We start from the raw sequence: 26,406 nt of genomic DNA, 5'->3' as shown, positions 1-26,406 counted from the left end.
CTAGGGATGTACATTCAGTTCGGCCGAACCGCATATACAGCCAAATCACCACTGATTCGGCTGTACACGGAATCAGCTGTAGCCGATTCCCATTGCCGCCTAATATGCGGCAGCCGAATACGGCTCGCCGTATACTGCCGAATAGCTATTCAGAAGTATACGGCTGTCAACGCAAAAGGCGGGAAAGTAGCTTCTGCAGCCTCAGGGGAGCTGCTTGCCTACTTTCCCGCCTTTAGTAGCCTCTTCCCACCTCTCCCATAGCCTCCCTGGGATCAGGGAGGGGGGGAGGGGGAAGAGGTGCCCCAGCAGCCAATCCAAAGCATGCATTTGCAAAATGCATTGCAAATGCATGCTTTGCAGGGCTATTGTGTGTAGCTGATGGCCCAGCCATCAGCTACATTGTTGTTATTTTCATCTTTTGCTTACTTGGGTATCCAAGTAAGCACTGTTGTCTGGCCAATCAGAGAGCAGTGCTATTTTTTGAAATTGTTCTCTGTAGGGCCAGAGAACCTTTCTAAGGAGTCTTCCTGGCTGGACTCCTCCATTGCTGCTGTGTTGGTGTGAGAGATTGTGCTGCTGCTGGCTGGCCTGTGGCTTCAGCTGCTGCCTGCTGCTCTCTCACTCAGCCTTACCAGACTTCCCAGGAGTAGAGAAGACAAGGTAAGACAGTTTTGGGGTTCTTCTTGTTTTAGTTTTTGTTGGTAAAAGGACTAGAGTCCCTTTACTTATCCAGATTTGGGTGGGTGAGTACTGGGTGGGTAGCCTATTTGGGGTTGGGGTTAGGTTCTGCTGGGGGTGGGGGCATGGAGTGGGGGGTTTGCTAATTTGCCCATATCTTAATTTAGTGAGAGGACTTTTAAAAGTGCAGTGTCCTTTTACTTCTCCTGATTTGGGTGGCTTGGATTTCTTGGGGTTAGGGTGAAGGTTGTTTTTTCTTTTTTTTCTTTTTTTTTGGGGGGGGGGGGTTTGGCAAAGTCCCTGTATTGTTAAAAGTTGAGTTTTTTACTGTTTTAAAAGTATTCAGTGTTTGATTTGTTGCTTCTGGTTCTTGGGGGGGGGGTGCTGTTTGGCCTAATTTCCTAAGTTCCTGTATTGTTAAAAGTTAATTTTTTTACTGTTTTAAAAGTACTGTTTGATTTGTTTACTGTTTGATTTGGTTGGTGTGGGGGTTGGCGAGGGTGTGTGTGGGCTGGGTCACTTTCTTGTTTTTATAGAGTAGATTGTGTGCTCTGTGGCAGGGAAGCTGGCACCTGGGTGAGAAACCCAGAACCAGCAAACTTGTTGTGGTTGGCCAGCTCTCCCCGTGTTGTTTGGGGCAGGGCTGGAGAGCTGGCATCTGTAGATTGCGTGTTCTGTGGCAGGGAAGCTGGCACCTGGGTGAGAGACCCAGAACCAGCAGGCTTGTTGTGGTTGGCCAGCTCTCCCCGTGTTGTTTGGGGCAGGGCTGGAGAGCTGGCATCTGGGTTTGCTGTAGCCAGGTCTGCAGAGCAGACCTTGAGCCGATTGTGTTTTCTGTGGCAGTGATGTTGGCAACTGAGTTTATATTGGTTCCAGGCGTGCAGGGTTCATAGAGTAGATAGAGGGATGTAGTGCATTTGGGTCCTATAGAGATTCTCTGGTGTGAAGTTAGGTTTGGCTTTGGGTGCCCCAGAATTGGACCCCCTGGTCCAATTTTTTTTTGGCCTTGTGGGTTTTGTGTGGGACAGTGCCCTGAAGCTGCACAGCAGTTTGGGGGGCTCTCCTCAAAACCCCCTGCTCCCCAGAGACACTTTTCCCACGACAATTACAGTGAGGAAGTGGCTAATTGGGCTTTCCCCATCATTGTTGGCAATGGGCCTTTTGGGGAGCCCAAAGACAGGGACCCCCTGGCCCAATCTTTTGGGGTCTTGGGGATTTTGTAGGGGAGAGTCCCCTGCGGGTTTCCTGCAGTTTTTGGGGCTCTTCCTCAAACCCCCTGCCCCCCAGTAGCCTCTAATTATGCCCTATGTTGCCATTGATTTCAATGGCCCATAGGGTATAATGATGGAATAGGGGTGCCCCTGGAATGGGATCCCCTGGCCCAATCTTTTTGGGACTTGGGGGGGTTGGAGGGGAGAGTCCCCTGCAGGTCCCCTGCAAATTTGGGGGCTCTCCCTCAAACCCCTCCCCTCCAGGTGGCTTCAAATATACCCTATTTGCCATTGATTTCAATGGCCCATAGGGTATAATAGAGCCGTATATTTGGAAATAGCCACGCATCTACCGTATATGCGGCTATTCCAAATGCGGTATTCAGGAGTATACGGGGATTCTGAATCCCCCCCCCCCCGTATACTTCCAAATCCGTGTAATACCGAATTTTTTTTTTTTGCACATCCCTATACCAGACTCCAGAATACAGCTGGACAATAGTCCCAGTATCGGAAGCAAAACTTAAACTCTCACAGCCATGCTGTGTTAGTATAATGCTTTTCAAGATTAACAAATGGCAATAGCTGTCAGCATTAGAAAGTTTCTCACACAACTGGTAGCCAAAAGCAGTTATAAAAGTAAGAAAAAGCTTCAATTTTTTATGTTAACAAATTTATAAATTAAATGGACAACTATAAAACAATTGCCCAGCATTGAATAACTAGCTTTATAGTTGGTTCACAATAACATTGTGCAACACAGCCCGTGCTTCAAACTTAAATAGGCAAGTTTCTATATGTTACCGACCTTGACAGGAAGAAATTTAATGCTGTTTGTATTTGAAAGAAGATGCCCTTAGTTAAGTGTTGCCTACGTCAGATAATTTTATTACAATTTTGATGGTTGTACATAGTTTTATATTGTTATGTTATATTTTAGCTTGGTGTTGTGTTGTACTGTTATTGATAAGTTGTGTTGTTGTTGTTGATTGGCCTAGAGCCGCAATAAACTGACTGACTGACTGACTATATATTTCCCCTTTCATCTTGGCAAACCTGAGCTCCCTCATTGGCTGGGACTGGGTGGGACTGTGGTGCATTAACCTTTGGCCCATCAAATCATCAATCAACTGCTCTTGTAATGAATTGGCTGACTCTGCTCTCATTATATGGGCCTTATCCCTAGTTGTGTACATAATTTTTGCTGAGGTGTCCTTCAGACTGATTGGTCTATCATTTGCAGGCTTATTTTAGTCTGTTCCTCAACAAACATGATAGCTATGATCAGGATCCACTTCGATGGAATGTAATCTGTTGTATTTATTGAATCAAACAATTTAGTAATGACTAGATATAAAGTCCTGTCTTGTTGCTTTGTTTTGAAAGAGACTGTCAAAACCCTTGGGGAAGCTTGGAGGCTATTTAAAACTACAATTCTAGAAGCTCAGATAGAATATATACCACAAGTTAGGAAAGGCACAAACAGGTATAAGAAAAGGCCTGCATGATTAACAAACAAAGTAATGGAAGCTGTAAAAGGTAAGAAGGACTCCTTTAAGTGGTGGAAAGCAAGTCCAAGTGAGAGTAATAAAAGGGAACACAGGCAGTGGCAAATCAAATGGAAGACTGTGATCAGGCAGGCAAAAGGGGACTATGAGGCGCATATTGCAAAAAACATAAAGACCAACAATAAAAATTCCTTCAAATATATTAAAAGCAGGAAACCAGCAGGGGAGACAATGGGGCCCATGGATAACCAAGGGGTAAAAGGGTTACTGAAGGAGGATAGGGAAATGGCTGAGAAGCTGAATGCATTTTTTGCCTCCATCTTCACTGTGGAAGATGAGAAGTGTTTGCCTGGTCCAGAACCACTTATATTGGAAGGGGTGTTGAAAGACCTGAGTCAGATTGAGGTGACAAGAGAGGAGGTCCTACAACTGATAGACAAATTAAAAACTAATAAGTCACCAGGTCCGGATGGCATACATCCAAGAGTTCTGAAAGAACTCAAAGTTGAGCTTGTGGATCTTCTGACAAAAATATGTAATCTTTCATTGAAATCTGTCTCTGTTCCTGAGGACTGGAAGGTAACAAACATCACCCCCATCTTTAAAAAGGGTTCCAGAGGAGATCCGGGAAACTACAGGCCAGTCAGTCTGACTTCAATACCGAGAAAGTTGGTAGAAACCATTATCAAGGACAGAATGAGTAGGCACATTGATGAACACGAGTTATTGAGGAAGATTCAGCATGGGTTCTGTAAGGGAAGATCTTGCCTCACTAACCTGTTACATTTCTTTGAGGGGGTGAACAAACATGTGGACAAAGGAGACCCAATAGATATTGTTTACCTTGACTTCCAGAAAGCTTTTGATAAAGTTCCTCAACAAAGGCTCCTTAGTAAGCTCGAGAGTCATGGAGTAAAAGGACAGGCCTCTTGTGGATCAAAAACTGGCTAATTAATAGGAAGCAGAGAGTGAGTATAAATAGGCAGTCTTCGCAGTGGAGGATGTTAAGCAGTGGAGTGCTGCAGGGCTCAGTACTGGGTCCCATGCTCCTTAACTTGTTCATAAATGATTTGGAGTTGAGAGTAAGCAGTGAAGTGGCCAAGTTTGCAGATAACACTAAATTGTTCAGGGTGGTGAGAACCAGAGAGGATTGTGAGGAACTCCAAAGGGATCCGTTGAGGCTGGGTGAGTGGGCATCAACGTGGCAGATGAGGTTCAATGTGGCCAAGTGGCCAAGCTGATGGGAGTTCAAGCCATTGGCCAAGCTGGCTGGGGCTGATGGGAGTTGTAGGCAAAAACATCTGGAGAGCTACTGTTGGCCACCCCTGCACTATATGGCATCTTTATGTGTTCATGTGACATGAAGCTTAGACCTGGTACTCTTGTCCAACAACTACTATTAAAATCTTTTAAAATGTCATTCCAATTGTGTTTTTAAAATATAGGTAAATAATTAATTCACTCATGGTGGCTTGCTGCTCTCCAGAAGGAAGCAGTATATTACAGAAGCCACAAAAGATGTTTTTGAAACATGAGCTTTTTCACCAGAAACATCTCCTTAGGAACTACTTTTGAGGCAAACTGTAGTGGTTAAGAGCGGTGGACTCTAATTTGGAGAACCAGGTTTGACTCCCCACTCCTCTACATGCAGCCAACCTGAGTGACCTTAGGTTAGTCACAGGTCTCTCAGAGCTGAGCTTTCTGAGCCCCACTTACCTCACAAGGTGTCTGTTGTGGGGAGAGGAAGGGGATTGTAAGCCATATGAGACTCCAATTGAAGGGGCAGGTATAAATCCTCTTCATCGTCTAAAGGCGTGGTTTTAGTCAGCTTTTGCAAACTTGTTAGGGATTCCTTACATAGTAGGTTGAACTAAAAAGCCCCTTTCTCTGTTCCATTTTGAGATTTATTATCTATATCAAACTTTGGTCTAAGCTCATCTAATATTTGTCTGAGAACTGCTGCTCTAACAATGCATCTCCATATAACAACAGGTTACCTGTCTACTTGCATCTGTCAAGGGTTCCATCAAAGAAATTACATCTAGGTAAGACAAAGTTGGGAGGGATTGTGTGCGTGTGTGTGTGAAACTAGTAAGAGAGAGGTGTTCAAAGTTTCCAAAGCTGAAATTCCAATGGAGGGGGGAAAGATTTTGCCCCAAAAAAGGCCTAGATTGGATTTTACATACTTGTTATTCCAAAGTCCATGCACAGTGAATGTATGTTCATTGCAGTGTAGAAATACAATAGTACAATAATACCCTCAATTGTATTCTCCCAGATTACGAGAATCAGTTTTCTTCCCATATTTATAGCTGTGAGTGCAAGTGTAAAGTGTCCTGTAAGCAGCACAATATTTCAATGCATATGATGTCTTGTGAGCAGACAGAAGCAAAAAAGAAATCCAGAGATAACTGTTGTAACCCATCAGACTTTCTATGTTATCCATGGCCTCTGGCCACTGTACTGATTTCTATGGTAAATCTCCATCTTACACTATTCTGACTAACATAAACCAAATACTGGAGTATAGAAATGGAAAGCTGCCTAAATTATACAAATTAACCTTATATAACTTGGATATTGGAAAAAGTGGCAGACAATAAAGGTGAAAAGGACCAGGCTAGTGGAGGCACAGGATGTGAATGTAGACCAATACCCTGATTACTGAAAGCCTCACACTGATTCAGTTTGATTTATAAGCTTTTAGCAGACAAACTACCCACATGTTTTCAAAACTTTTCTTCACAACCATGACAGTTAAAGCTTATCTGCACATGGGAGGTTTTGTTTTTAAATACCATGGTTCTCTGGAAAAACAGCTGGATGTTTGTTGCACAACTTCTCTGTATCAGTTCCCATAACTGGCTTACCAGCTTTCCCCTCCATTCTCACAACACCTGGTGTAACTGTGGAAGAGGAAATGCCTCCTTGTTTTTTTCTTACTTTGTGAATCTTGTAACACCCTTAGGAGGAGGGTGTTGGCAGAGGAGGGGTGGTCCAGGAAAGAGAAACACTGAAGTTCAAGCATACTGGAGGGATAGTTGGAATGCTGGGATAACCAGTACGTGAAGGGAATGGCAGGCAAAGATTTTTATGGGGCTAAAGGCCTTCCTAGAAATGCTTTACAGAAATGGAGATGATAAAGATGAACAGCTGCCAATAATCCAGTACACTAGAACAATTATGCAAGGTACTCCTGTGGATATTTATAACATATTACATGACCTCACGTGTGCCACTTCCTAATAAAGGACAAATAACAATCAGTGTTTCAGTTGCAGAAACATTATCAACATGTCAATTATCAATAATATTAAATTGCATATTTTCATGACACAAATAAGCTTTTATACTCTTTGCTGATCTCTTGCTTTGATGTACAACCGCAAGTAGTATTGACAGTCAAAAAGATGTGGCCATGTATTGCTTGTATATGGTAATGAATATAACAGGATATAATCAGAAATGCCTAAACTGCTAGAATGGAGGTCAAAAACTTTCTGAATCAGTCACTGTCTCCTGACTTTGTACAGCCCTTGTGTTAAAAGAGCTCTCTGGCTGAAGCTATCAATTCTCAGTTCTCAGATACTGGCTTTAAAACACACACACACACACACACACACACACACACACGCGCGGCTTTAAAAAAAATCTAGGGCATTACAAGTCAATCTTACTTTCCTCTCCACATTTTCAGCATCAGAGGCACAGTTCACACTTGCCAGTGGTCTCCACACAACAGCCTCAGGAGCAGATGCCACTAAGCTCTCAACTAGGCAGAGAAATACCATTTTCATATCCCCTAAGACACACTCTGACCAGTTTTCACATTCAGCCTATAATTAACAAATGTAGCAATCATGTGATCTCTCTTCTCTGCACTCCAAAAAGAAGAATGTCATTACTGCATGCATTGCTAGGTCAAGAAATTGCATAGGGGCCTTCATCCAAAAACAAGATGGCTCTATAGTTCTATGATTCTTGAACAGTTTCAAATATTACTTTGCTGCTGAGAAAAGGAAATGAGACAGAGAAGTCACAGGCTTGCAGCCCACAATTTACCATGGAACCAGCACACCATATCAGCAGAGTCACCGTGTTCTTGTGCTGCTTCAGCAAATCAATGGCTGGATGTGCTATTTCCCGGTACTGGCTCTCGAAGGCAACAAAGATTGGCCTCTGAGACAGTTCCAACAGTCTCCACAGACCTTCCCTGGAAATGAAAAAAGAAAAACTAGTAGTTTAAAGAGTTATAGGAAAATTTACTTCACTCAGGCAGTAGTGGAACTCCTCAGCATCCAACCAAACTGCAGGAGAGGCTTTGCATATGATCCAGGCACCTCAAGAATTCATTCAAATGTTTCACTAATTGTAATGGCATTCAACCCATTTGGTTGAACGTCAGAAGGTTTAAGAGATTAAAAACTCATGACTTCTATACTTCACTTCCAGACATCTATGAATTTTTTGACACTGTGGATATCAACTGCACTAGTTTAGCTGACAAGACCCTGCCACTATAATGAAAGCTGCCCAAGAAGATTCAACAAAACAGCAACCAATTGTCTCTCTTACCTGAAATTACTGTTGCACCATTCCTGTTCCAGGTAAGCATTAGAAAGAACGACAATGAGGCGACGACACCGGCTGACATTCATTATCAGATCTGCAGAAGGCTCTGGGGAAAAGACAGAAAGTTGAATCTCTTTTCGGTAAAGGCCCAATGTTAGCCTACCACTACTTCAGCTCTCACCCACCTTCTGTACTGGAAAGAATCATCCTAACAACAAAAATTGCATCAGTTCCAAACAGATGCCCTGAAGAAAGGAGTCAATTCCTCAATGCCACCCAATTCTCTATAGTGTTTAATGTTCCTTCAAATGACACTATTTGCTTTGGATAAAATGGGTGCCAGTGGTTTCAGGAAGAAACCAAACATTAGGCGCATCTTCATTTTATTCTTCAGAGCACAGTCAAAAGATGAGGTTTTGTTTATAAGATGAACTGTGTTTCTTGGCATAGCAATCACAGCTCAAATGTACTTTTTCTCAGCTGCTATCTGATAAATGGCGTATCAGGTTTGACCCTTTTCAAAGTGCATCTTCAGAAAGGGGATAAAGTACTTGGAGAATACTCTTTTTGCATTACAGCTGCCATTTTCTTGAATGAGTAGCACCCTCCATAAGTACGGTCCCAGCTCCTCCCTGCATGTGCTTCCTCCCTCCCACTCCTCCTATCATCAGGGTAGTGCAGGATTTGTGTGTGTGTGTGTTGTCTGTTGGATGCATACATTCCAAAGTAAGAGTACATAAGAATGTGAATGGGGGCACACTGAGTGTAGGGGCAATTTGCTATGTCTACAGCTATTTGAGTTCTACTGCATACACAAGCCCTGAATACTTCCGGGGGGAAAATATTAAAGAAAAAAAATTAGATAGACCAACCAGTCCACAGAATAGTCCAAGTATACATGGCTAGGATCTAACTAGATGATAAATGGGAAATCAATGAGCAGACTCTCACAAAAAAAAAGCAGCTAACAGCAACTATATGTGATTAGGAGAGGGAATCAGATCAAAATCATGGCAATGGGACAAAGGAGCTTTATACTCTCTCTGCACCACTTTCCTGATTTAGAGCCCTCCCCAGCTGATAGTTCTCCATATAGAAAAACTATATACATCAAGAAGAGGAGATTGGAGTTATACCCTGCCCTTCACTCAAAGTATCAGTGCATCTTACAATCTCCTTTCCCTTCCCCTCCCCACAACAGACACCATATGAGGTAGGTGGGGCTGAGAAAGCTCTTCAAGGACTGCTTTTGAGAGGAATAGCTCTGAGTGCATCTTACAATCTCCTTTCCCTTCCCCTCCCCACAACAGACACCATATGAGATAGGTGGGGCTGAGAAAGCTCTTCAAGGACTGCTTTTGAGAGGAATAGCTCTGAGAGAGTTATGATTGGCCCGAGGTCATACCAGCAGGTGCAGGTGGAGGAGTGGGGAATCAAACCCAGTTCTCCCAGATTAGAGTCGGCGCACTTAACCACTATACCAAACTAGCTCCAGTGTTAATATGCTCCATCCCATGGGCCAACTGCAACAAGCAGCACTTCCTGCTGTACCACATTCCTAATCTTAATATGATTGCCACTGCTGTCCCTTCTGCTGCTTTGTGCTGTAAAACCTCCATTAGCCACAGGGGATCTCATCATGCATTTCATGGGGGCTTGCCTAGTTTGTCCCTCAATGTTGAATTACCCCATTACAAGTAAACCAACATAAACAATCCCATTTGAGTTAAACTAGTGGTATCAAGGTGCTCAGTTAACTAATCAATTCCTATCTGTAGAGTTCAATAGCAAAGTTGTTTGCAACAGGTAAACACTAAAGAGGGTGTTGGACCAGTTCTCTACCTGAGTTGGGAAGGATATCTTTATCATCTAGGAAGAGTTTGTAACCATAACGATTTTCCAGCTGTGGTTTCATTATGAAGTTCACAAATTTTCTGTCATCTGTTGAGTTAGCGTAAGACACATAGGCATCATAGAGCTTGCCATCTGTGGGAAAAGTACAGAGAGGAGAAAAGTGGAAATACAGTTCATGTCATGAGATCATTATTTCTTTCCAGTGCAGACCAACCATAACACTGAGAGTGTATCTCCTGTAGAATTTCCCAGCTAGGGCAAGACTGACTCTGCAATTTTATCTTGGACTCTCCTCGGAGGTAAATCCCATGCAAGTGAATGACAAGCTCGGCAAAAGCTACAGCACAATCCTAAGCGAAGTTGCATCCTTCTAAGTTAACCAAAATCAATGGATTTACAAGGGTGTAGCTATTTAAGTTTGCACTGCTACATTGCCATAAGCACCACAAAAAGGGGGGGGGGAGCCTTCCCCCTCGCTGATACTGAATGCTTGGATGTTCAGTTAAGGCAGGAAGACAGTAATTTCACTTTAGTTCTACCATCATACAATTTTCCTTTGTGAGATGCTATCATAGACCACTTTGCCGACAGTGCCAAGATTTCATCATGCAAATCCCCTCAACCACTTCCCACAGCATAAAACAACCAGGGCTTTTTATAGCAGGAACACAGTTCTGGCTGGTGACAGGGGGTGTGACCTAATAGGCAAATGAGTTCCTGTTGGGCTTTTTCTACCAAAAAAGCCCTGCTCTTAACCAAGGGGAAAAGGGCCAGTAACCCACACCTCATTCCAAGGGATTACCATTAATCTCCAGATCGCCATAACGGTTCCTGTACCACAGCAGCACATTCAGACGACACTTCACATATGTCACGCTCATTAGTATCAATAATGTCAGGATGATGAATGCAGCTAGCACAGCACCCAAGTGCCCAGCAGCCTCTGCTGTAAAAGGCAAGAACACTTCTCTCAATAGTCATGACAGTCAATTACACAATACATTGGAAGTGAGAAAGGAAGAGAAGAGCTGTGCTCATAAGCATTGTCCTATAAATCTATACAGTTGTTGCTGGATGCTCAGCAGGATTGTGCGGTCTCTAAAAGACAAATGCAACAAATAATATAACAATAACCAGAGCTTTTTTTGAGCAGGAACACAGGAATGAATTTCAGCCTGGCTTGGTGCCAGGGGTGCGACCTAATATGCAAATAAGTTCCTGCTGGGCTTTTTCCACAAAAAAGCTCCGACAATAACAATAATATAACAATATAACAATAATGAGTAGGGGGCAACTATGCATCAACAAACAGATATCAAGCGATTAAAACACCTATCAGAACAAACCAAGTTATCCTAGCTCCATGTTACTAGATCATCTCCAGATTTTGTAAAGCATTCCTGTTCACAAGGCTTGCTTGCAGAAATAAATCAAATGAGTCAAGATTACAGATTTTTGCTTTGTTCTGGCTGTTTGTCCATGAACTAAATTCTTCATAGCCTTCACAGTCACATTCACAGTGACTTCTAGTATAAGAATCTCAAAAGGCACTATTTAAACAGATCATTTCAGAAGAAACCTTATGTAAACACTTAGAATCAAAGAGTTATAAGAACATAAGAGAAGCCATGTTGGATCAGGACAATGGCCCATCCAGTCCAACACTCTGTGTCACACAGTGGCCAATATATATGTATGTGTGCATACACACACACACACACATATATATATATACTGTGGTTAATAGCCACTGATGGGCCTCTGCTCCATATTTTTATCCAATCCCCTCTTAAAGCTGGCTAAGCTAGTAGCCACCATCACCTCCTATGGCAGTGAATTCCATATGTTAATCACTCTTTGGGTGAAGAAGTACTTCCTTTTATCCGTTTTAACCTGACTGCTCAGCAATTCCATCGAATGCCCACGAGTTCTTGTATTGTGAGAAAGGGAGAAAAGGACTTCTTTCTCTACTTTCTCCATCCGATGCATAATCTTGTAAACCTCGATCATGTCACCCCGCAGTCGACATTTCTCCAAGCTAAAGAGCCCCAAGCGTTTTAACCTTTCTTCATAGGGAAAGTGTTACAAACCTTTAATCATTGTAGTTGCCCTTTTCTGCACTTTTTCCAATGCTATAATATCCTTTTTGAGGTACGGTGACCAGAATTGTACACAGTATTCCAAATGAGACTGCACCATCGATTTATACAGGAGCATTATGATATTGGCTGATTTGTTTTCAATTCCCTTTCTAATAATTCCCAGCATGGCGGTGGCCTTTTTTATTGCAATCACACACTGTCTTGACATTTTCAGTGAGTTATTTACCACGACCCCAAGACCTCTATCTTGGTCAGTCTCTGCCAGTTCACATCACATCAACTTGTATTTGTAGCTGGGATTCTTGGCCTCAATGTACATTACTTTGCACTTGGCCACATTGAACCTCATCTGCCACGTTGATGCCCACTCACCCAGCCTCAACATATCCCTTTGGAGTGCCTCACAATCCGCTCTGGTTCTCACAACCCTGAACAATTTAGTGTCATCTGCAAACCTGGCCACTTCACTGCTTACTCTCAACTCCAAATCATTTATGAATGAATTAAAGAGCATGGGACCCAGTACTGAGCCCTGCGGCACCCCACTGCTTACCGTCCTCCGCTGTGAAGACTGTCCATTTATACTCACTCTCTGCTTCCTGTTAATTAGCCAGTTTTTGATCCACAAGAGGCCCCCTCCTTTTACTCCATGACTCTTGAGCTTACTAAGGAGCCTTTGTTGAGGAACTTTATCAAAAGCTTTCTGGAAGTCAAGGTAAACAATATCTATCGGGTCCCCTTTGTCCATATGTTTGTTCACCCCCTCAAAGAACTGTAAGAGGTTAGTGAGGCAAGATCTTCCCTTACAAAACCCAAGCTGAGTCTTCCTCAATAACTCGTGTTCATCAATGTGCCTACTCATTCTGTCCTTGATAATGGTTTCTACCAACTTTCCCAGTATTGAAGTCAGACTGACTGGCCTGTAGTTTCCCGGATCTCCTCTGGAACCCTTTTTAAAGATGGGGGTGACGTTTGCTACCTTCCAGTCCTCAGGAACAGAGGCAGATTTCAATGAAAGATTACATATTTTTGTCAGAAGATCCACAAGTTCAACTTTGAGTTCTTTCAGAACTCTTGGATGTATGCCATCCGGACCTAGTGACTTATTAGTTTTTAATTTGTCTATCAGTTGTAGGACCTCCTCTCTTGTCACCTCAATCTGACTCAGGTCTTTCAACTCCCCTTCCAATATAAGTGGTTCTGGAGCAGGCAAACACTTCTCGTCTTCCACAGTGAAGATGGAGGCAAAAAATGCATTCAGCTTCTCAGCCATTTCCCTATCCCCCTTCAGTAATCCTTTTACCCCTTGGTCATCCAAGGGCCTCACTGCCTCCCTGTCTGGTTTCCTGCTTCTAATATATTTGAAGGAATTTTTATTGTTGGTCTTTATGCTTTTTGCAATATGCTCCTCATAGTCCCTTTTTGCCTGCCTGATCACAGTCTTGCATTTGATTTGCCACAGCCTGTGTTCCCTTTTATTAATCTGACGGACTAGCTTTCCACCACTTAAAGGAATCCTTCTTACCTTTTACAGCTTCCATTACTTTGTTTGTTAACCATGCAGGCCTTTTCTTATACCTGTTTGTGCCTTTCCTAACTTGTGGTATATATTTTATCTGAGCTTCTAGGATTGTAGTTTTAAATAGCCTCCAAGCTTCCCCAAGGGTTTTGACTGTATTTACCTTTCCTTTCAGTTTCCTCTTCACATACCTTCTCATTTCAGAGAATTTACCCCTTTTAAAGTTAAACATGGTTGTGCTGGTCTTTTGGGGCAACTCCCTATTTATACAAATGGTGAAATCAATAATGTTATGGTCACTGCTCCCAAGTGGTGCGATCACTTTTACATCTCTCACCAAGTCTTGGGCATTACTTAGGACCAAATCCAGGATCGCCCCACCCCTGGTAGGTTCTGTGACCATCTGCTCCATAGCACAGTCATTGAGAGCACCTAGAAACTCAATCTCTTTCTCTCGACCTGAACACATATTGACCCAATCAATCTGTGGGTAATTAAAATTAGCTATTACGACACAGTTTTTACATTTAGCAGCTATCTTTAATCCTTCCATCATATTATAATCGTCCTCTATCTTTTGATTTGGTGGGCGATAACTCCCATAGTTAAATTTCCTTTTGGGCCCTCTATTTTGACCCAAAGCATTTCTAGAAGGAAATCTAATTCTTTGACCTCAGTCTTACTGGACTGTATACCCTCTCTGACATACAGAGCCACCCCACCTCCAACCCTTCCCTCCCTATCCTTCCGATATAACTTATATCCCGGAGTCACCGCATCCCACTGATTCTCCTCATTCCACCAAGTTTTTGAAATTCCCACAATGTCTATGTTTTCCCCCAACACTAAACATTCCAACTCACCAATTTTACTTCGAACACTTTTAGCATTTGTATACAAACATCTATACTTTCCCAGGCAAGTTAGGCCCGCAACCTTCCTCCTGCTGCCTCGAGACTTTGGCAGACATTCCATACTGTTTGTCACCATCTCAGTGGACAACTCTCATCCAATACTCAGTAGAAAAGTAACAGGTAACCCTTCATCTCTTTGAGATGAGTCCTCCCGAACCAGATTCATTTCATCTCCTGTCGGCTTTCCCCCAAGATTTAGTTTAAGAACTGCTCTGCCATCTTTTTGATTTTAAGTGCCAGTAGCTTGGTTCCATCTGGGGACAAGTGGAGACCGTCTCTTTTGTACAGCTCCCGCTTGTTCCAGACAGCATCCCAGTGCCTAACAAAATTAAATCCTTCCTCCCTACACCATCGTCTCATCCACACATTGAGACTTCTAATTTGTGCCTGTCTCTCCAGCCCTGCACGTGGAACAGGTAGCACTTCTGAGAAGGCTACCTTGGAGGTCCTGGCCTTAAGTCTCCCGCCTAGCAGCCTAAATTTTTCCTCCAGGACCTCACGACTGCATTTCCCCACATCGTTGGTGCCAACATGCACCACGACCCCTGGCTCCTCCCCAGCACTGTCTATCAGCCTATCTACTACATGTGTAATGTCTGCTACCTTTGCATCAGGCAGGCAAGTCACCATTCGGTCAGTACGTTTTTTTCCACCCAGCTGTCTACTTGCCTAAGGATTGAATCACCAACTACCAAGACCCCCCCATCTCTCCCTGCCCAGGGATGGTTCCTTGGTGCAAAAGGATACCCGCTCACCAACTGAAGAAGAGGTCCCTTCTGAGGGCGCATTCTCCTTATCCTCAGCACGGTGCCCTGTTCCCTCTCGACCCTCATGCTCCCTGGCAGCAAAGGGGCTGCCACGTTCAGAGTGGGGCTCATCAAATACATCCCCCAAGTGAAGATCAGCATTTCCCCGGGTGTGTAAGAAAGGGCCTTGAGAACGAAGCACTGATGTAACCCTTCCTGCCTTCCCATGATTTGCCTAAGTTCACAGAATCAGCATTGCTGTCAGATGGTCATCTAGCCACCAAAGAAGGAAAGCCCACCACCTCCCTTATGATGATGTTATTTTAAAATAAGCCAAGCTCTGATCTTGAAATTATTTCAGCAATCCAAAGGAACTTCCAGACAGAGGATTTTTAAGATTCAAGCATGCTAAACAGAATAAGAAAAACATGTTGCCTGAATGTGTAATTAATTTCAAAGCAGAGTAACTGGAAAAGCAGTGACTAATATCTCAGGAAGGTTTTCATTGTATGCTGGTGCCATCATGTGGTAATTTCTGTCATCAGATTCATAATGACGTTATCACAAGATACCTTTGCAAACTGAATCCCTAAAACCAGAACAGGGTTTCAGGTTTGCAACAGGGTTACATAGCCAGAGGCTACTTTTACTGCAGACAGTTTCGAAAACTGGAAAATCTAGCTTGGGGACCTTTAGCCACCCTATTGCAATTAGAGTACGAGAACCTTATAAAGCAGGCAAGATCATTCAAGGAGCAGGTGTAGGCTTTGATATTTATGTATGTATTTTGTTCGATTTATATCCCTCCCACCCCGCCAGGTGGGAGGGATATAAAGTGGCTTACATGTTAAGGCGGCTTACATGTTCATGTATATACATGAAATATAAAAGTACATTAAGACATAAAAACATAAAATCATAAAAATCAAAACAATGCCAATGCAACACACATTGAGGTTAAATAAAATGAAACAAATAACAAACAAAAAATAAACAAATGCAGTATAAAAGCAAAGAAATAAATAGGAGCAAATATTCTGCCTCTGCAGCTAAGGAAATAAAAGCAATCAGCTTTCTATATAGAGAAGGAAACATTTGAAACAATTTCCCAAATTCTTTGAGACACATAACATTTCTGAACACAGTCTTCAAAAATGCATTCCCTCTAAACAGGACAGGAGATCTTGGCTGGGGTGCTTCCACAACAACATCTTGCTTCAGTTTCACATCTAAACTGGAAGACAGTTCTTCAGAACATCCACACAATATCATAATCAAACTGTCTACTTTCTAGCATTTTCCCTGCTTTGATGTAATCTTTTCCAAACCTGGTTTTACGATATTTTTGGATCTTGTGTGGATGGCAAAGTGCACATTTTTGAAGTTTCAACACATATCAGTGCACGATTTCTCTTCATCAGTTCCATACAGCCACTATTCTTTATTCCCACCACCAGTAGAAAGCATTTTCAAGCATGTTTTACTCATCAAGTTTCCAGATCACTACAACACAATAATGTTTTAATGATCTACTACCACAATCTTTTAAAACATAACTCTCTAGCCCAGGGGTGTCAAATGTCCATCCCATGGCCAGAACTGGCCCACCAAGGGCTTTAATCAGGCCCCCCAGGACTCTTTTCTCCCCCTCCCCCCCTCCTGCCCACACTGTCTGAAGCTTCAAATCTGACAAAGTTCCCTGCTGCCTTTTCTGCCTTGTCTTTGCAGGCTGCAGCACAGACAAAGCTGCAAGGAAAATTTGGAATTGACTCTCCATCAAAGCTTTAGGGAGAATGTGGAGTGGATTTTCCATTTACGTCTCTGTGCCCAGGTAGATAGGACCCAGGAACCTTAATGGAAGATCCATTCCACATTTTCCTCGTAGCTTTGTCTGAGCTGCAATATCATAACCAAACTGTCTACTTTCTGTTTCCAATTCCTATATAGACAGCTAAAGCTCAGGCTTCCTGGAATTGTGTCCTTGAAAATAAAGGGTTGATGCTTTGAGCCAAGCTTATCTCTACTTAATGGACCTGACCTAATGAGTATTCTAACCTGGGAACCCACAACCAAAGGGGGATATTACACTGGAGAGCCATTGCTGATCTGCTTAGACCCCAAAGGGCGGGGGGTGGGGGTGGAGAAGCCCCCCCAGAGCCCCAGATACCTGCGGATCAATTCTCCATGATTTTCTATGGGAATAAATCTCCATAGGGAATAATAGAGTTCCCAGCAGAGTTTCCCTCCCCTCCCCCTGCTTTCTGACGACCCTGAAGCGGGGGAGAGGGTCTCCAAACTGGGGATCCCCTGCCCCCACCTGGGGATTGGCAACCCTATTCCCCCACCTTTCCATTTTAAACAAAATATTGCAAGAGTTTCAAGCATGTTTGTATTTTAAGTTAAAAATAATATATTTAATTGTGTTTGTCTGTGTTCTTTATAAAGTTTATATCTCTGCTATCTCACATTACATTTTATGACACACATGGCTTGGCCCCACAAAGTCCCATTTGTGTCAGATCCAGCCCTCCTAACAAACAAGTTTGAACTCTTGCTCTAGCCCTTTTATGCTGCATAGATATAAAGAGTGCACCTTTCCTTTTTTATCTCTGCAGTAACTTTTTAAAAAATGAAAAATGGGAATTCAAAGGATATAGCAGGTTGTGGCATTAGAAACACTAGTAGGAATAAGGCCTGTTGTGAGGAAAAACATAATGGGCTCTAGGAAGAGGCTCTGGTCGAGTCCCCCACACCCTTACTGTCTTCCTACCCACCCAAATGAAGGCATTCACTTCCTCCCCACCTCCAGGGGAGCTGATCTCTGCCATCTGGAGAGCAGTTGTTATTCTGAGTGACCTCCAGCCCTCATCTGAAGCTTGGCAATAGTAGTTCCTCAGCAGTAAATGGCTGGTTTGGAGGGTGGCATATATAGCATTGTACCTGTCTGAGGTCCTACTCCACCTCAAACCTACCCTATCCAGGTTCCACCCCTCAAATCTTCAGGAATTTCCCAACCTGGAGTTCGCAACTGCTAAGTCACACTGGCTGTCATTGTGGGGTGGCTGCTGAACAGGAGCAAGCAGCCAGGCCTAGTTAAGTCACGCCAGCCTGATAGCAGCAAGTCACTTAGGGGGTGCTGCCAAGCCTAGGGTAGCCAACCTCCAGGTGGAGGCTGAAGATCTCCTGGCTGAAGACCTCTATCCCCATCCTAGAGAAAAAAATTGCTTTCTATTCAACTGAGACCTCTCCCTTTACTGACAGAAGCAACCTTGGTTGCCTAGCATCAGTTTCTGGCTAGCAGCTTCCCCAGTGGGCCAATCCTTGTCGGTCCTGGGGCAAGGCTGAGGGGAGGGAGGGAATGACAAGAAAGTAGTGGCCACCATGGACTCTAAGGAAATGCTCCCAGCGGGACGAGGCCTTGCCACATAGTCGCATTACCACCTTCGTTCCCTGTCTCTTCACCACTTCCCTGCTGCTGTTGCCTACTTTCTCTTCAAAACGCATCAGAGAGTGGGTAGGCAACAGCAGGCAGGAGAGAGGAGTAGGCCCAGCCAATGGCATGCAGGTTCTCTTGAATGGTGGCTGATAGGCCAATCACTGATGGGGTGTACACCATAGCCAATGGGAATGGAGCCAATGGATCTGGCCAAATCCATTAGGGAATCATTATCTATGATGATTGTGCAGTAGGTATGGAGGTGGCAGATGTAGGGAGATGAAAGAGAGGGAGAAACTGACACATTAATGCCCTGTTGTTGCTGCCTCTGCATCTTCAGCAGCAAAAAGCCACACAGGGTTTCACCATGCGGATGATATACAACAAGGCTCCTCGCCCCGCATTTTAGCAATGCTAGTGGGACTTTTATCTAGGTAGGATGCATGGAGTAGCTAGCAGAATCTTTAATGTCTTTTTTAATAAGTCCTTCAAGAAAGAACCAGACCCATTCCCAATATAACAAAACAATACCTGATTTTTGCAGTGTGAAAACTGCTGTGCTGTTTCTAACCAAGCAGGCAAAATCTCCATAATTCTCATCAGTAGTCACATTCACATCCAAAGCGCTGGAGACAAATATCTCTGTTGCATTGTCATTGAACCTGATGAATCATAAATATTTTGAGTTTATATTATTTAAAAGGGGAAAAGATGGGGGGGGACACCCGCGAATTCCTGTCAAGAGCTTGATTGAAGAGAGGTTTAGTGGAGCTCTACCCCTATGTCTCTTTATGAAACACTGAATTTTGGACATGGATGGGTCATAAGTGCCATTATTATTCCCATACAATTCACCACTCTGGGAATACAGCCATTATAATAACATGAAGATATTTTATAATAGAAAACTGACTGCCCAGAGTGTCTGTTCTGCAAAAGTTTATCTTATTTGGGACTTTCCAGAATTATTTTTCTATGAAAGCGCTGGGATTGCTCAATTCTTTCTGTAGTTCCAAATGTCTTTTTTCAAATAAGCATCTCCACTATGCAGTTACAACAGATATTTTATTACTGCTAAAAATGTAAAAATTTGTTGCTGGACTCAGTGCTTCTCTCAGGGCTGACTTTTCTATTAGGCACAGTCGGCACATTGCCTAGGATGCACAAAAATGTTTAAATTTCTTTTAAAATCAAAAGGAAAAAATGTTTTAGGGTCAAAGAAAATATTTTAATTTGTTTTCTCACATCAGAAAAATGAAATTTTAGGGCCCATGAAAATCTATTAAATTTTTCCTAAAGCAGAAAAAAGTCAAGTATTTCAAGTTACATGAAAAATAATTTTAATATTGATATTATTATAGTGGGAACAGCTCACAAAGGCAAAAGTACTTAGGCCCCACAAAAGTCGTAATGTGGCCCTGATTCCTCTGCTGTAAATTAACATGATGGAGTATTCATGTTTCAGAAATGCACAATCTATTAAGGTTATTCCCCATCAGCACAGCAACATCTCACTGAGACCCATCCTTTCCTCTTTGCACACTCTTGTTCTCTAGCGCTGAAGCTAAACACTCTTTTTCAAAAATATAGCGATCATATTTTCAGTCCCTAAAGCTAACTTTGCTATTCTTTCTCACAGGTTATATACCATCACTGCATAACTGCCCTTTATTCCACAAAGGCTAATTGCTTGTAGTCTATTTTTGAAAAATGGCTCTTAACTTTAACCCAGGAAAAACATTCGTTTGCAAATAATTCTTGTTAGCCTTTCCCCCCATCTCTATTGCCTTCATTTTACACATCCTGTTGTCTCCACTTTACACAAACTTCATAGGTAAATTTTCTTACCATTGGGTGGTATTACCATCTAACCACTGGTCATCTTTCATCCAGTAAAGGGCAAGGTCACAGTTCTGGCTAAAGGGCAGCTGCACAGTGCAGTTCAATGTTAACTGGCTCCCTAAAGTGTGCTCCAAAGTCACATTATTAGAAGGGTAGAGGAATTTGGGTAGCACACTGCAAAGATCTGTTAGAAAGACAAAAGAACAGCACATCAGCAGAGAGATTTTGAATAAGGGTACTCTACTACCAGATTGCACACCAAAAATGCTATGCACAGTATTTAACCCTGTCAAAAAGATGCCTTGCATCTAAGCATTATCCCTATTCTGATAGTTTGGTTGATGAAACTCAACTACTTCCCCTTCTGTTTTGAAAGCTAACCAGTTTAACCATCTGTATTTTTGTATATATCCACTCCTTCATTCAGCACCTTTAATTCGACTCAAGAAAATTCAGCATGGGCTACAGAGAAAAGTCATAGCCACTATTCCCTGGAAAGCGTAAAAAGTATCACTATAGAGGTGTTCAGAATAAAAGAGGAATACGGAGCTCAATTACATGTAGCTGAGATCTGGCAAAAAAAATTGTTTTTAGAGACATACTGCACTCTCAATTTCTGTTCAGAGTCCAGCATGATGTTCTTTCCCCTTCATTCCCCACGATGCCAGTTCATCCATCCATGCACCTTAGCCTAGCCTTTTATCAGCTTACAGAAGTCATTCCTTTAAAGGGAAGGGGGGGGCAGGAGAGAAGTGAGACTTGCATCGCTTTATGAAAAATAGATAGAGGGGTAGGCCAGGGGTCCTACAGGACAGTGGTAGGCCAAACCACTAAAGCACGCTTTAATCAGCTCTCACACTTCTTTCTATTCTACCAGAGCTTCCTTCTCTCAGCCAGAAATCCTTCTCACCCCCAAAAATCTACCTAATCCCATCTAAATAAATTTTTTAACTTGCCCTTCCTCTAAAGATTTCATAGCAACAGATATTTTCCCTTGCCACATTAATCCTCACAACAACCCTGTGAGGAAGGTTAGGCAGAAAGTGTGCAACTGGCCCAGAGCCACTCAACAAGTTTCATGGCAGAGGGGAGATTTGAACCTGGCTCTCCCAGATCCTAGTCTGATGGTCTCACCATTCCCCACTTCTTAGCTCACAGTTTTTGAAAAAGGGAACATTACAAGATATGTACTGGTGGGGCCTCCTCAACTTTTCTCTGGGATCCATATCCAATCCTTAGCTGAGCCAGGACAACTTTCAGAATCCTAAAAAAGCATCTTAACAAAACAAAGGTGGGTTTTTTGAAAAAAAAAAAAAAAAGGAAATACAATGGACTGCCCAAAACTACTTTAGGCTGATTCATGTTGCTAACACCATAATAAAATGCTCCTTTCCGATTTATAGTTTCACAGTTTGTAGTTTAAATGTGCCATACAAGATAATAAAGCAGAAATGACAGCATACTTATCTGTCCCAACTGCTACATTACACTCCTTTAATACTGAATTGAAAATAAAAGATCTAATCTCTTGTCTGTTTTATTTATTTCATGTCCAAAAATCTGACAGCTCACAGCTATTGTTAACATTACCTGCAAGTAATTTATAAAGTTATAAGGAGTGGCATATTTAAAAAACAAAACCCAGAACACGCACATTAAATATCAAGCACAGCTATTCTTAATCTCGTATTTATTTACATGGAGCAGGGGTGAATGTGGTTTTTTGCACTCTTTTTAGCACCTGCAGACACTTTTCTCGCATTTCAAGCCTCATCACTCACTGTTAATAGTTACTGAACTCTGAAGCCTTCTTTCACATCTAAGTTGTACCTCCACAACAGAATGTAGTATGTGCAGGGAGACAGGGTCATTTTCACTGAATTATAGCAATCTGACTACATACTGCTCTTACAATGGTATTCACTGTTCTTTTGTATGATATAAGGAGGATGGATTCAGACCAAATTATCAGTTTCCACCGGTTTCCCCTTCCTGCTGCAGAGCCCCCTCATAGCATTCCTCAGGGTTCCCTATTCCCCCAGGAGGAGCATTTTGTAGAGATCAGTGGGCTAAAGTAGGAGAAGGGAGGTGGGAAAGTTCCATTCTGCCATTATAAAATTAATCAGGACTAAACCTAACATGTGCAATGGGAACAGGCACACAAAAGGAACTAAATGTCTACCATTCTCTCATAGGCAGATGGACATCTACTTTCACAATTTACTCACTGCAGCCCAGAAAGAGTGGAATTATATGTTATGGCAGACATTAAAAAATAAACTTCTATTCATAGTTAGATATTTCAGTTTTCCTTTGTCAGACTGCTAAGCCAAACAAGTAGGAAAAGGACCTGTCTGGAGCACTAGTATAAGAGGCGGCAAAGGTGTAAGGTTTTCACTCCAGAGTTAAACTGGTGGTCAACTTCCCCACTCCCTTGACTCACCTGCCATGACCAGCCAAATAGTGAAGGAGGCGTTTCTCTGTTCATTCAAGTAGAGTGTGCAGGTATAATTGCCTGAATCCTCAGCCTCTATGTGCTCAAAGGAGAGATAGGAAGTTTTGTTGTGCAGTGTGCTGTGTTGGCATCCTGAAGCACTGAGGTTAAGTGGATGACAGTCTTTGCTCCAATCAACATTAAAAGCTGAGGTAGTTTGCAGTAGCTGGAGGCTCTGCTTATCCAATAGGCAAAACAAATCTTTAACCAAATGTTTAACTAAAATGTTGTTGGATCCACAGAGTGTGACTGTAAAAGCGATCTGGGTCCACACAGGATATATCAAAGGCTGAAGAGAAATAAGTCAGAAATAAATTTATTTATGTATTTGTTTAATTGGATTTATATTCCACCCTCCCCGCCAAAGTGGGCTCAGGGTGGCTTACAACAATAAAAACATTTACAAATACTGAGCATTAACTAATTAAAACCTTAAACAGTATAACAATTAAAACATTTTAAAACAATTTGGTGCTAATGGTAGATTCCAATAACTTAAGTCTTGAGTATCCTCACATGTAGCTATCAATTAAAAGCAAGTTGAAATAAAGCTGTCTTGCAAACCTTGCGGAACTGGGCAAGGTCCCACAACGCTCTTACTTCTTCCGGAAGTTGGTTCCACCAATAGGGGGCCGCTATAGAGAAGGCTCTCTCCCGATTGGTCTTCAATCTTGCCTCCCTCGGCCCAGGGATCAATAACAGGTTCTGTGTCCCTGATCTGAGTACCCTCTGGGGAACATATGGGAAGAGATGGTCCCTAAGCCATATAGGTCCCTAAGACATATAGGGCTTTAAAGGTAATAACCAGCACCCTGTAGCTAATCCGGTACACTAACAGCAACCAGTGCAGTTCCCGCAGCGCGGACTGTATGTCCTCCCGCATGAGAAGCTCCAATAACAGCCTAGCCGCTGCATTCTGCACCAGCTGCAGTCTCCGGATTTGAGACAAGGGTGGCCCCATGTAGAGGGCACTACAGTAGTCCAATCTCAAGGCAACCGTAGTGTGGGTCACAATTGCTAGGTCGCCACAGTCGAGGAAAGGGACCAACTGCCTTGCCCGCCTAAGAGGGAAAAAGGTGGATTTGGCAGTGGCCTCCATTATCAATGAAGGTTCCAGTAGCACCCCGAAGCTTCTGACCTTGGGTGCTGTTGCAAGTGGCGCACCATCAAAAGTTTGTAGGGGGATTCCCCTTCCCGGGCTGCTGCGGCTCAGGCAAAGGACCTCTGTCTTTGTCAGATTCAGCTTCAGTCGACTCAGCTTAAGCCACCCTGCCACGGCCTTCAGCGCCAGACCCAAATTTTCTGGGGTACAGGCAGACCGACTGTCTATCAGTAGACAGAGCTGGGTGTTATTAGCGTACTGATGGCAACCCAACCCATACCTCCTGGCAATCTGGTCAAGGGGGCGCATATAGATGTTGAACAGCATTAGGGAGAGCACCACCCCCTGAGGCACTCCACAGTTAAGTGAGTGCCTCTGGGATGACTGTCCCCCGATCACCACCTTTTGTCCCTGACCATGGAGAAAAGAGGAAAGCCATTATAAGGCCAACCCCTGAATCCCTGCGTCAGCGAGGCGGTGAATCAGCAAATGATGGTCGACCGTGTCGAATGCAGCCGACAGGTCCAACAACATCAGTATCCTGAACTGCCTCGGTCCAGATGCCACTGGAGATCATCCACCAGGGCGACCAGTACTGTCTCCACCCCATGACCTGAGCGAAAACCGGACTGATGCGGGTCCAGGATGGAAGCGTCCTCCAGAAAACTCTGTAACTGTAGCACTACTGCCCTCTCAATAATTTTGCCCCAAAAGGGCAAATTCGAGACTGGCCGATAGTGTGCCAATTCTGCCAGATCTAGTGATGGTTTTTTCAAGAGAGGGCAGACCACTGCCTCTTTGAGAGGCCCTGGAAAGAGCCCCTCAGAGAGGGATCTATTTACGATATCCCGTATAGGATATCGTAGCTCCAACCAACAAGCTTTAATCAGCCAGGATGTGCAAGGGTCCAGGTCACATGTTGTTGGGTGCACAGTAGAGAGAATTCTGTCGACTTCCTCCAGAGCTGACCTGGAAAAGAGGTACGGAGCTTTGAGTTCCCTTACTGCTTCAACAGTGGCAGGGAGTCATTGCAGAGCGACGAGATGTTATCTGCGAAAAAAGTCGCAAAAGCCTCACAGACTATATCCAAATCCCTACAGTTTTGTCTGCCTTGGGGTAGTTGTAAGATTCTGAATGATACTAAATAATTATGCCGGGCGCAAATTCGCAGATGCAGTCTTAGCCACAAAATAAGCTTTTTTTGTGGCTTTGACTGCCATCTCATAGGACCTCATAAACTCTTTATAAGATGTTCTGATCGCTTCATCTCGAGTACGCCACCACCGCCTCTCTAGCTGTCTGAGCCTTAGTTTCAGCAGCCGCAACTCTGGGTTATACCACAGGGCCAGCTTTGAACGAGGGCGCAGAGGGCACCATGGTGCAATCTCATTGATGGCCATGGTGAGCCGGTCTTGCCAGGTCTCAACCAGGTCCTCTAGAGAATTGCTGGGGGGCCAGGGGTCCTGCAGGGCCATCTAGAACCGCACTGAGTCCATCAGGTTCCATGGGCGAGCTAAAATATGCTTGCCAACTAAACAGGTTTGGGGTGGCACATCCATACAAGCCTTCAGAGTGTAGTGGTCCTACCACGGTATTGCTTCCTCAGTGATCCGGTCCACTAAGATTCCCATCGCAAAGATCAAATCCAGCATGTGCCTGGTCTGATGCATGGGTGTTGTAACAAATTGGGAGAGTCCTAGTGTTGCCATGGATGACACCAGTTCCGCCGCCTAACTAGAGTCCTCGTCATCGGCATGGACTGAAATCACCCAAGACCAAAATCCTTGGGTGTTCCAATGCCCAGCCTGTTACGGCCTCCATCAGGGACGGTAAGGCGTTGGCTGGGGCATTAGGCAGTTGGTACACCAGGCAGACCCCCAAACCCTCCCCAACATCCCATGCCAGACCAGCACATTCGATGCCATTGACCTTTGGAGACAGGAGGGCCTGGAAGGAGTAAGCCTCCCATATGAATAGGGCCACTCCTCCCCCCCGCCCGCTAGTTCATGACTGGTGAAAGACTGAGTATCCCGGGGGAGCCACCTGGGAGAGAGCTACTGTCTCCCCATCTCTCACCCAGGTCTCAGTCACACAAGCCAAGTCCATAGGAAGTCCCGAAGGATTGGTCTTATTATTAATGGACCTGGCATTGCATAACACCAATGACGGAGGCAAGTAATTTGACCTGACCCCATTGGGATGGGATACAGACAGATAAAGCATATCAGTTTAATTGCAACTACTCCCATCACTCACAATCAAGTTCACACTTCTACAGCAAGCAGGACACAATCATCCTCCATGCAGTCCACACTCACACTGGTCACAGGAGGCCTAGCTGAATCTATCACATGGCGTTGGTAAATTCTGTGCATTAATTCTTTAATTAAGAGGATCACATTTTGAAGATTCAAATCCCTCTTGTATT

General features: G+C 43.5%; 1 protein-coding gene across 4 annotated transcripts in view; it reads right to left on the bottom strand.

Annotated features, from left to right (window-relative positions):
• Positions 1 to 26,406, bottom strand: part of SIGIRR (single Ig and TIR domain containing) — a 61,043-nt gene that overhangs the window by 21,289 nt on the left and 13,348 nt on the right. For all 4 annotated transcript variants that reach the window (XM_060262187.1, XM_060262186.1, XM_060262185.1 and 1 more), the window contains 7 exons: positions 22,826 to 23,165; positions 20,389 to 20,566; positions 19,072 to 19,202; positions 10,626 to 10,769; positions 9,812 to 9,955; positions 7,973 to 8,075; positions 7,460 to 7,610 (listed from right to left, as the gene is read on the bottom strand). In XM_060262187.1, coding sequence (XP_060118170.1) covers positions 7,460 to 7,610; positions 7,973 to 8,075; positions 9,812 to 9,955; positions 10,626 to 10,769; positions 19,072 to 19,202; positions 20,389 to 20,566; positions 22,826 to 22,832 — 858 coding nt within the window. In that variant the 5' untranslated portion in view covers positions 22,833 to 23,165. The remainder of the gene's footprint in view (positions 1 to 7,459; positions 7,611 to 7,972; positions 8,076 to 9,811; positions 9,956 to 10,625; positions 10,770 to 19,071; positions 19,203 to 20,388; positions 20,567 to 22,825; positions 23,166 to 26,406) is intronic.

Source organism: Heteronotia binoei, chromosome 21 (assembly GCF_032191835.1).
Source record: "Heteronotia binoei isolate CCM8104 ecotype False Entrance Well chromosome 21, APGP_CSIRO_Hbin_v1, whole genome shotgun sequence".
NCBI lineage: Eukaryota > Metazoa > Chordata > Lepidosauria > Squamata > Gekkonidae > Heteronotia > Heteronotia binoei.
Note: the sequence above shows the minus strand (reverse complement) of the source record. Positions and strands in the feature narration are given on the sequence as shown.